Here is a 12037-nt window from a genome sequence, read left to right as displayed (position 1 = left end):
ATATTTAGTTTCTTTGTGAGAGGGAATAGTTATGTTGTGGACGTGGAGGAAGGATTCGGTCTTGGAGATACCACGTGTGCCTCATGCAGGTTTCGGAATTGACACCCAGATGCTATACTCGGTGAAATGTTTCGGATAATTATTAAATATTAACGATTGATGTAGTGAAATAATTTTCCACTAAAATATATATATGGTGTAGTGAAATAACTTTCTACTAAAAACATATACATATGATGATATCAGTGGGTGTGATAATGTGCAGATCGATAGTTTATTAACTGTTGATGTTGTCAAAAAATTTCCCACTAAAATATACATATGATGTAGTGAAATAACTTCCCACTAAAAACATATACACATGATGATATCAGTGCGTGCGGTTATGTGCAGATCAATAGTTAATAATCAACCGTGTATTTCACTACTGCGTGTGAATTAGTAAATATTCCTTCCAAAAAATAATAATTATAATATAATTAGTAAATATTATAGATAGAAATTGAACCTATTTTAGCACTTCGGAATATTTTAGTTTCTCTCCGAAATGAAAAGAAAAAAAAAATCTATGTGTATGTGTGCTTAGTAGATAGTTAAATTACAGTTCAAATCCACCTAATGTAAATAATATAATCAAGTATAGCATCCAACTCTCTCTTCTAATGTATAGTACATATGAGATATAACACTTATCTTCATAATTTGCTATAATATAAAATACTAAAAAAGTTAATTGATTATAACTAAATTAGTAATATTGGAATTACGGTATAATAATAAAAAAAAATTGCTATTAGAGTAATTTCAATATCAAAGTATTAAAATGGATCATCAAATATTAATTTGATGCTCGTTTTATTATTTTTATACTCATTTATTCAAACCGCCAATCATCAAATTTTAAATAAGTATAAATATATTCAAAATTGACACATAACAATTTATGATAGGTTTGTTGGATAGTTAATGTTTTGATATCTCTTTTTCCCGCATGCATTTTTACATCCTTGAAAGTTGAATATCAAAATAACTATCCATTTCATATATTCCTCCATTGAAGAGGGTCTAAACAATTAAGAATATCTCAACTGAAGGATGAATATATTAACCTTAGTCATTTTTAATTAATTGAAAAATAATAAGTTGAGAAAGGGAAGCTCTTGTACAAGCAAAAATGGGAGTTTTTGACACAACTAAAGAACTAAGTGGATTTTTGTACATAGTACCGAAAAGACTTTATACGTCAGTAAGAAAACGAAAGGCTCGTTTCTTGGCCGGTGGAGCTACATTAACTGCCGGAAGAATAGTATCTAAACAAGGTGTTTTGAATGTATCTCTTTTTTTCTACACACTAAAACCCTAGTTCGTTTCCTTCAATTATATATATTACAGTTAAATCTCTATAAAAAAATATATTTGGGACCACTAAAATTCTATTAATTTAGTTAAATATTAATTATCAAAATATTAATTTAGCACCTTCTGCTCGAGTCGGGGCCGGGAAAAAAAAAAAAAATTTAAACGAGGTTATTAATTTATCGAGATTCTACTATATATATCCCTTTCGGACACAAATTTATTTGATTTATTTATTTGGATTTTCAACAGGCAGTGTACCTCAAAGTGGCCATTATCGACCGACTCCAGTGGCGAGTCCAGGAATTCGGTACAAGGAATTCGGTACAGGAGGGGCTTCAATTTTCGGGGGTTCAGGGCAGCGCCCCCGAGATTTTTTTAGGTTTTTTTTTGAAAATACGAACAGGAGAAACGAAAAAAAAAAGAAAAAAAAAACAATTTTTTAGAGTTTTTTTTGTATTAATTTGGATTTTGGGTGGGCTAATTAGTAAAATTTGAGACTTTTTTAATTAATTTGAATTTTGGGTAGGCTAGTTAATAAAATATGGGGCTTCTTTTGCATTAATTGAAATTTTGGGTGGACTAGTTAATAAAATTTGGGTGGGCCAATTATATGGTATAATATAGGGGGCAAATTAAAAAATGAGGGTGGGCTTGAGTCCACCTTGCCCAAGGGTGGACTCGCCCCTGACCGACACCATAAATTTTTCAGGATTTCTTATTGTTTTTCCGCGAGAACTGGATCTCGCGGATGTTAAAGTATATTATATATTTGGGGTGAGCAAGTCAGACTCATCAACCCGCTACACCCGTCAAACCCGTGAAAAATCGCCCTGTTGGAACCGGACGGATAGATCCATCCATAGAATTGAGTCCTAAATAAATGGTGAAGAACCGTAGGTTTGGATTTAAGATGGGTTCATTTTTTTTTAATACCCGTGAAACCCGTCCCGCCCCACCATAAAAAACGACGTCGTTTTGTTTACATTATATAGTATAATAAATTAATAATATTAATGGATAAATAAAGTATCTCTAGTATATCAATTACATAAATAAACTAAACTATAATTGTGGAAGTATTTCCTATAAAGATTATGAAAATCTTTAAGAAAATGTAGGAAAAAAAAACATATATATACAACCATCAACACACGGCAGAAAAAAAAAAAAAAACAGAAGAAAATGGTGTTGAATGGAGCTGAATAGCATTAGTTATGCTTGAAAATGCTATATTTATTTTATTTATATTTTGTCTTTTAAGTTTTGAATTAGTTATTTTTAGTTTTATAATGGATTTTATGGTTAAGACTTGTATAATGTTTTTTTGAGTAGTATTAATTTTATTTACTCTTGACATTTACATTATTTATGTTTGGTTTCAATTTAAGATTTTAGGTTATTAATTTTAGTTTCTAATTATTCTCCCGTATAAATTATATATATAAAAAAAATTGTTTAGACAATAATGGGTTTCGACCCGTAAAGATTGGGTCCTACTACATACCCGCCATGGACCCACCTATCGTAAATCCGTTGAAAACCCACAAGTTTGATTCTTCAAAATCAAGAACCGTTGTTTGATGGGATGAGAGCGGGTTTAGAACCCGCGAGTTTATGACCCGTGCACACCCCTATTCTATATGGATAAAATTGTCCGATTATTTATTTCTTATTTTACTAATGATACTAATGCAAAATTAAACTCATTTGATGATCTATAACTTGATTCCACCTATGAAGACTAAGAAGAATTACGAATTAAATCCCAACAAAATTATTAAAAATTGAAGAAGAGACATTGGACGATGTTATGTTGTACGTACAAATGTCCGAGTCGACAGTCTCGCATGCATGGCTTTGTTACGAAGGAACCAACTCCTCTTCAGATACCGCGCGAGTAAAGATCGACAACTTAATTATCGACAAATCCATTGATGAATCAAAACCAAACATAGCTGAATCAAGAACTTATAAAAGCTTATACCCTTAAGATTCTTGTGCCTTAGAATTTGATCACAACTTAGCATAGCTTCGGAATTTGCTTAAGAACTATTAATACAATATGAAAGAGCAAAATTGTTTTCCAATACTCAATATTTGATGCCTTCCTTCTTTAAATTGCTTATTTTATTTTGTTAGTTGACACTTCATTGTAATTGCTTATGTGTGTTAATCAATTGCTTTGTCACACTTGTTAAATTTGGTATATACTTCATTTTATTTATATTATAAATTTGCACAATCATGCACATATATACGCATGAATGAACATGTATAAAAATTGACATCATTAATATAACACGTATATTTATGAATATTATATTTAAATACGTAAACTTAATGATTGTTTTTTTAATTAATTACTTGAATCAATTTATTATTTTGATTTATTTGATTTTATAATATGAATTGTTATATTACTACTTTTATATTTTAATATTACAAAATATAATTATTTCTAACACTTTAATTTGTAATTATTAATCTAATATGCGGATATATAAGTACGTCTATAAGTACAATATTTCAATATTATTCCATTTATTATTTAACAAATTATTGAACTGTAATTTTGTAATATAAGGTTCAAAATAAACTTAAAAATTACATATACAAAACAAAATACAAGATGCAACATATATGTAATCTTGAAAAACAATTAACACAAGCAGCATTGTTGCAATTTCTCTTTCATTGGCCTTCTCTTCTTCAAGAACTCTTCTTACTCTTCTCATATTCTTCACAAATACCCCATATTATATTGAGAAATATATCCAATTGATAAATTAATTTACAAAATAAATGAAATAATATGTATAAATATAGGGTAAATTACAACAACCTCCCTGAAGTAAAGAATAATTACAAAACAACCCCTTATTGTTTCATAAATTACATTCAACGCCCTGTAGTTTGTAAATTTCTTACATCCAGCCCCTACAAAAGGTGTTAAATGTAAGAAATCTACATATTCCAAGGGGTGGATGTAATTCTGAAAACTGTAGGGAGTTGTTCGTAAATAAACTTTACCTCAGGGCTGATTGTAATTATAAAAATAGATTACCAGGGGAATTTCCATGGACAATTTTATCCTCATCGTCCTTAGAAAGAGACTGATTCCCCCCATATTCTGCTCCGAACCCTTCTTCGTCGGATCTCTTTGCGTACCCTCCAGATGAAACCCTAAATAATTATATCTATTTATTTTTTATTTATTTATTTTGTTTATTTTTTAAGGCAAATAGAAAACTAACCCGGTATCGGATTTGTGACCTTCTCGATCCGGTTTCTCAGAAGCGCCGGGTTGACCCGACCCGGAAACAACTTGGGCAAATCTGACAGCACCGCCGGCGCCGGAATATTTTCCGGTGGGGAGAGAGTAGGAGAAAAGAGATGCAGCTTGCGCTCTGATCAGTGCTCTAAGCGAGTTCACCATTGTTGTAATTTTGATCACCTTTGATCTTGTGGTGTTTTTCTCAGAAATTAATTAATTATGTCACATATAATAATTTATAAATTACGGATTTAATTAATTTATAGATAATATAAAATAAAGATGCACAAAAAAGAGAGGATTGCATGCAAAGTCCGGCAAATTACGAGTCGTGGTGCGAATCCAGGGTTCTAGCTTCACACGTGTCAATTTTTGGTTTTTGAATTATTGTGTTTATTATAAGTTTGAATACAAATTTTACTATATTATCACCGGCATCGCACATATTTTTTGTATTTCAAACAATGTTGTTAGAATTGGACCGGACGCAAAATTGGATAGGTATTCGGGTCATAGTTGGATAATATAAGAGGGTGACATGGCCCCCTCAACATTTCTTAAATTACCGATAGCTCTTTTGTCTCCACCACTTCCTCAAATTAATAGTTCGTTAGAACTTTATCGAAATAACGTATCCAACGCATTATCACATTAGAGTTTCTAACTATATTTTAGGAGTGAGTGTTATTATCGATACCACATGCATCTTAAAGTTATTTTAGCATACCTGAGAGGGGTGTGTGTAATTTACCATTGTATAATTATTAAGATAAATTACAACCACCCTCATATATGATCAAATTACGGAAACCCCCTTGTTTGGATATTATTATTATATTATTATTTGAGTAAGATTAAAACTCACATCATTCTTTTTACATAATTACTTCGCTAGAACGTTGTAAAAATCGGTAATAATGTGGTTAGCGGTTAGGCACCGATTCACGATGAGTCGGCGCGACGGTGATTAATCGGTGATAAATTAAAAATAAACCGGTTTTTAAAATTTAATATAATATATTTCTAAATATTATTTATAAATACTCAATATATATATAAAAAAATATTTAAACATAGTTATATCTCCTAATAACATAATAAAGTTTAATAATAAGATCATAATACATAAATATCTTTATAAAATACAAATAAAAAGGCAAATTTTTTGAATTTAAATTTATTCGCGAATATTCCTGGTATACATCACTAGGTTCTTTAACAATAACAATTAACATAAACAAAATAAAGCATAAACTCATTTTTTTTTTAATTAAAATCCCAACTTTTAGTTTGAATTGAAAAAAAACCCAATTTTTGATCTATTTTTGCTACCGAAGTTTAAGCCGTCTTCAAGGTTTTACCGCCTCAGACCGATTGAACCACCTAAACCCGCCTTAAATTACCTAAAACCGCCTCACAGGCAAAAATCCGATTTTTCAAACCTTTACACTAAAATCATAAGGGTTTGGGACCGCCTCCACCTCTGTTATCGATTAATCGGCCACCTTGATCGATTTTTAGAATACATACACAAAAATAGCGTGTTTCACGATACGTGCACAATTTTGACCCTCGTGCAATTTTAATTTATGGAGATCCAAAACATCAAAGTTTTAGAGGTGTTTGTTTTCTTTTTAATGAAACTTGAATCGAGTCGACCGGAACTCTAGTAAGAAACTTATGGGCAAATACCAAGCACTACCAACAGATTTCAATTTTAGGATGTCACAAAAATGTTCATATTGTCTCTTGATGCAATCCAAATATCTGAGAATATAAAACATAAATACTGTAGTCCTATTCATGACTTTCTAATTCAATTTAAACCATTTAATTGAAGTCTAGAAGAGAGAGTTGCAATCAAAATATTAAGGGTTTGAGCTTAGGGGTGTAAACGAGTCGATCTCGTCGAGTTCCTTCTTTTTTGGCTCGAGCTCGAGCTCGTATCCATTTTGTCGAACTTGAGCCCATGCTCATTTTGTTGTTTTTTTAAATATTTTTTTAATTATTATTTTATTATTATTAAAAATTATTTTAAAAAATTACAAAATAAACAATAAATTGTAATTATATATATTTTCTAATATTTATATTTTATTTTTATTTATTTCTATAATATTTTATATATTTATACATTATTTAATAAAAACTAATAAAAAATAAAAATAATAAATAAGGCTCGTGAGCCGACTTGTGAGCTCACGAACAACTAAAAACTGGCTCGAGCTCGGCTCGTCAGAAAGCTCGAGCTCGCGAGCTCGAGCTTGAACACGAAAAACTCGAGTTCGAGTTCGAGCTTTTTTCGAGCCGGCTCATCGAGCTCACGAGCCAGCTCGGCTCGTTTACCACCCTATTTTAGCTACCTTTCCCGAATAACGCGAGTTAGTTCACTTGAGCTAACTACACCGAGCTTAACAAAATTGATTAATTTACTACATCGAGATTAAAAAAATTAAAATTAAAATCGCAATTGTACTTTAATCCTGCTTAATTTCTTTCCTGGAGTTATAACTTATTTTATTGAGAATGTTGCTTGTTTAATTGGTCTTAATTTATTGCAACTTACAAAGAAAAGTTTCGAGTGAATATATCACACACTATAAACATGTGATTATTCAATTTTGTTTGATCTTATAGAAATATTAATCCAGCATATGAAAATATGAATTTGAAGGCTTAAATAATGTCGAATAACTAAAACGTAGAATTACTACCACAAAAAAAAACTAATATCATTTCCCCAAAAGAAAAAAAAGAGTAATATAATAAAATTGGAGAAAGGAAAATGGGGTGTTTTTTTGCCGGCGTAAAACAGTTCTTGCAGGCATTTTTTCCTCATTTTTTTTTGTTTTACAATCTCTCTCAAACTTTCTCTTCCTTTGAATTCTTTGAAGCAATCCGAGGTTTAAAAGAACACATCGGAGGTAATTTTTATGATTTATCGTTCATTGTCTTATGTAAATTATCGAATAAAAAAATATTTGGGTGATTTTGTGTAGAACTACATGAACTGGACCACCTAGTTCATGTCTAAACGAACTCACCCAGTATTTTTTTAGTTCAAGTACTTCTACACGAACTCAGTGGTTGAGCTCGTGTAGATATACACAAACTCATGAACTATTTTTTTTAATTAAATATTTAATTTCGGTTTAAGAAAGAATTAGAAGTTTGTGCAATTCGTGTAGAATTGCACGAAATCAGCAGCTTAGTTCATGTAGTACCACACGAATTGCACCTATTGAGTCGGGCATTAGTACTCGAGCCATGATGAAAGGGCTTGCTTGATGCACGACGCTTCTTCATGTAAATCAATTTTATTTACTTTATCTTGAATTGTTTAAAATGTTTTATTTATTATGTTTTAATATCAATTGTTTAATTTGCAGTGTTGGATTTACGAGTATTTCCCTTATTTCCGACGTGACAACTTAGATACTTATTCGAAGTTTGAGGCTGTTGCTTGAAGTAGAAATCCAAACAAAATGCAAATATTGCACGGTAATTATATTTATTCATGTTTTATTTTCTAAATTATTTATTGCATACTAATACTATTTCTTTTAGAAATATTACAATTTTGAATTCACAATTGATTATTGTTCATTACTACGGTATGTGCAAGAGAAGCATCCGATTGACCCGAGTGGATCCGCCCCGGACCCAGACCCGCCTCCCACGGGTCTGTTTCGGGTCCCCTAAAATTTGGACCAGGACCCGGACCCAACCCGACCCGTGGTCATGTCCATGCTAGATTGTGTGTTGCTGCAATTTTAGATCAACGTCATTCATGTGACGTAAACGCAACAACAATGATAAAGTTCCTTCCCACATGAGTAACAACAATTTGTTTTTTTCGATAGAGGCATTTGATACCTATATCAAAATGAAATTATCATTAGCTGGTTGTAAAAATAAATTATCAATTATGATGGTTGAAGTTTAACTAATTATTACTTGTTTGTTTTGTAAGTACAATCCACAAGTATTACGTATTGGTTTTGTAAGTATTATCTATCTGTGTTTGTTCGAAACCATTTTTTATGTTCACATTCATTCACTTGGTGCCACATATATTGCATAGTTTTTCCCTGCATTTCGTCTCGACTCATTTTCAAACATACATTATACATATCACTCAAGCTTGCCGCCATGTCCGGGACCTCTTTTCTCAAACGACCCAAAATTCTCTTTGACTTTACGTGCCTTTTTATCACAAATTTTGTCGTTTCAACTTGCTCTTTAGTCAAACGACTAACCAGGTCTAGGAAGATACAGTTACAGGACGTGACTATCATAGATATTTTTTAAGCATGGGTCCCAAGTTCTATCACGGTTCATTGTACCTTATAATTGGAAGGGATATAAAAATTTATTGGTCCCAAACTTTTGAAAACTTTGCATATCTACTTTATTTGTTGTTTCTGTATAAGACCTATGACTCGTTTTATATGAACTAATGGAGTGGGTAGATTGATATATCAATAAATGACCGTGACTATTGACAATATTCTTCATCCAATCAATTAATTGTTCTCTATTCTCGATCATAGTGGAAATGTTAAAATACTGACTATAATCGTGTAACTCGAACTTGTTAATAACTATCATCAACATCTATTTGTACTTGTTCTTCCTGCATCAAACAAATAACAATTACATAAAATAAACAAATAGTAAACACAAAAAATATAGTTCATGTGGTTTGGCACAAACTCATGGTTAGAGTTCGTGTCAAATCACATGAACTAATTACAATGAGATCGTATGATTTTGTCACCAACTCTAAACACAAGTTCGTGCCAAATCACACGAACTATTTTTGTTTTCTTTTAATTTAAATAGTTTTTAACAAAAAAAGAAGAAAACAACTCACAAGTTCGTGTAAAATAGCACGATCCCAAAGCTCGAGTTTGTACCATTTCACGTAAGTCGATGACTTTTAGTTATTTTTTCTCTAATTTGCGTGTTTCAGCACGAACTTGAACCTACGAGTTCTCGTAGATCTCCATGAACCAATACCAAGAAAACAAAAATCGAGTTTTACAAAATTCTACATCTAAAGACGTGTTGTGAGGTTCCATTTCGATAATTATCCTTCAATCAACATTTGATCCTGCATTATCCTTCAATCAACATTTGAATTACTCTGGTAGTAGACGTTAGATCGAGACGATGATGGTCTTTGGATTGCTTTTGCCTTGTAACTTCATTATTTTCATTTATCAGTAGATGAAAGTCTCGTATAATATAATAATTGAAGTTAGATATGGCAAACTTGTGAGATAGGAGAGTTCACTCTACAAGCTATTAGTACCACAATTTACATTCACTTTCTCTCAGTCTTTTTAATTCAAAGAACAATGACAGATTGATGACTACTACTCATCTATGTTTTAGTTTTCTTTTTCCCAAGGAAAAAGATATAATCGTTATAAGGATGAACAACATTAAATCTCCTAAATTTTGCCAGTATTTCATAAATCACCCATCAACAAAAAATAAAGTCGATTCCACCTGAAACTCCTCAACCAGTTGGTTTATAAAAGAGGCAACACAAAAATCAACAAGCCATTAACGAAGAATTAACTTTGGTGAATAAATAGAAATATATTTACGTAATCTTTACTAGTATATTCTAATATTAAGACATCTCAAGATATAATTTTCCTTACCAAATATTGATGCACATGGACATCTTATCGCAAGTTGACTTTTAAATTCCACGACAAACATCATAGGATCTCTTAAGTATCATAATGACGCAGAACGGAAGCACGGTAAAGAATTAATTACTACGAATTAATCCTATAGAACACGATAACTCTGGAATCCACCAGATAATTGAGAGAAAAATCAGAAATTTTATTAATAATGAAAGATGCTGAAAAATAAACGCTAGAGCAATTATTTATACTAAAGAAAACGAAAAACCTAATCAAACTAGGAAAACGAGAAAATTACCAAAAAAAAGGCAAAAAACCGAAATAACTCCTAAATCTAATAGAATACCGAAAGTTGGAAACAACCCAACTTGCGGAATTCAAATCCGATTTTTCTAGAATTAATTATGAATTATTTAAAACTTTCCTAAAATAGCAAAAACGTCGTTTTGAAGGCCTAAACGACCTCGAAACGCCAAAATCCATCGTACATCATAGCGTAGCGGTGTGTTTGACTCCCCTCGTCGTTCCGGTTCGGAAAAATCTTGGCCCCACCCAATTTCGACTCCGCCACCTCTGCATCACATGAATTTCTATATGGATATATAATTTGAAAATTCTTTCAGATGTCATGAGCTAAAACAATGCATTCTTAGTGCAAGCAGTGAAAGACATTCGATAAGATATTCATTCTAGTCAAAGTTGCATCAGTATAATTTTTTGCATTTCAAACAAACATATCGATGGACGAATTTAGCTGAAAAAAATATCTACAATGACGTCAACTCATAGAACTTCGATATTACACTAAGATCATAGATGTTGTCATCTTTGAAGAGTTAAAATATTGCATAAAACAACTCAAATCATGATAAATACTGAAACTCGATAAATGTTGAAACTAACTTGTACAACAGATTCAACATCAATAGTATTTGACCCTTAAATAATCAGGAACATCATCCGTAATCTCAGTAAATGCTCACACATAAATCCAGCCTAACCAAGGTAATCATGGACTTAGTTCATTAACCACAAGCCAAAATCATGTAATTCGTCTTCGTGTTGTTTCGGGCTTCAGTGTCGTGCCACCTAACCATATGATGGTGTCACCCAATTTTCAGCCTATTGACAAGACGACGTGCAAGGGTTTACCACCGGGTATAAAAGGGATCCTACTTAATTGGGTGGGATTCAACCCAACCAGGGCTCCAACTACTCTTATTAATATTGCGCAGCATTAAATAGAGAATCACGTGGCGCCAATTAAGCCATACGTGAGTCCATACCCTCCGGGGTATACCAAGCACTGCGCTGATTGGCAATATATGCGAGATGGATGGACTGCATATGAGCGTGGATATGACATTGTTCCGAGTTCCTGGACGGTCGAGCCAATAAACTTTAAGGAGATTCCGGCACACTACCTGGTATATATATGCCAGAATCACAACCATCATCGTCCGATTTTTAACCCGCATTATCCTTCAATCAACATTTGAATTATTCTTGTAGTGGACGTTAGATCGAGACAGTTACTATTTGACTTTGATTAGTTTTTCTCGATTTTCTAGTCCGAATGTGTTATTTTGACTATGTTTATGTATTTGATTTGATCATTTAACTAATGTTGAAAAAAAAAGTGTGGTTTTATGAATTATCGTAAAATTTCATATACGATTTAATCTAGTGTTTGTAGACTCTAGAATTTTGCAACTTTATTAGTGATTATTTTTACTAC

General features: G+C 31.9%; 1 protein-coding gene across 1 annotated transcript; it reads right to left on the bottom strand.

Moving 5' to 3' along the window:
• Positions 1 to 3915: 3915 nt before the first annotated feature.
• Positions 3916 to 4860, bottom strand: LOC105950325 (uncharacterized). Its single transcript, XM_012973678.2, has 3 exons — positions 4614 to 4860; positions 4424 to 4542; positions 3916 to 4097 (listed from the first exon to the last, which is right to left on the bottom strand). Exons 1-3 carry the CDS (start codon positions 4793 to 4795, stop codon positions 4069 to 4071), a joined length of 330 nt encoding a protein of 109 aa, XP_012829132.2. The 5' UTR covers positions 4796 to 4860; the 3' UTR covers positions 3916 to 4068.
• Positions 4861 to 12037: the final 7177 nt, after the last annotated feature.

This window comes from Erythranthe guttata, chromosome 12 (genome assembly GCF_056151865.1).
Source record: "Erythranthe guttata isolate IM_541 chromosome 12, IM_541, whole genome shotgun sequence".
Classification (NCBI taxonomy): domain Eukaryota; kingdom Viridiplantae; phylum Streptophyta; class Magnoliopsida; order Lamiales; family Phrymaceae; genus Erythranthe; species Erythranthe guttata.
This window is presented reverse-complemented; position numbering and strand designations above follow the sequence as displayed.

Bases quoted from the DNA above. Each gene is read 5' to 3' on its own strand.
- LOC105950325 (XM_012973678.2), bottom strand. From the start codon at position 4,795: ATGGTGAACTCGCTTAGAGCACTGATCAGAGCGCAAGCTGCATCTCTT. The intron at 4,543-4,613 runs GTTAGTTTTCTA...ATAATTATTTAG, and splicing joins GGTCACAAATCCGATACCGG to GGTTTCATCTGGAGGGTACG. The intron at 4,098-4,423 runs GTAATCTATTTT...GTATTTGTGAAG, and splicing joins TGTCCATGGAAATTCCCCTG to AATATGAGAAGAGTAAGAAG.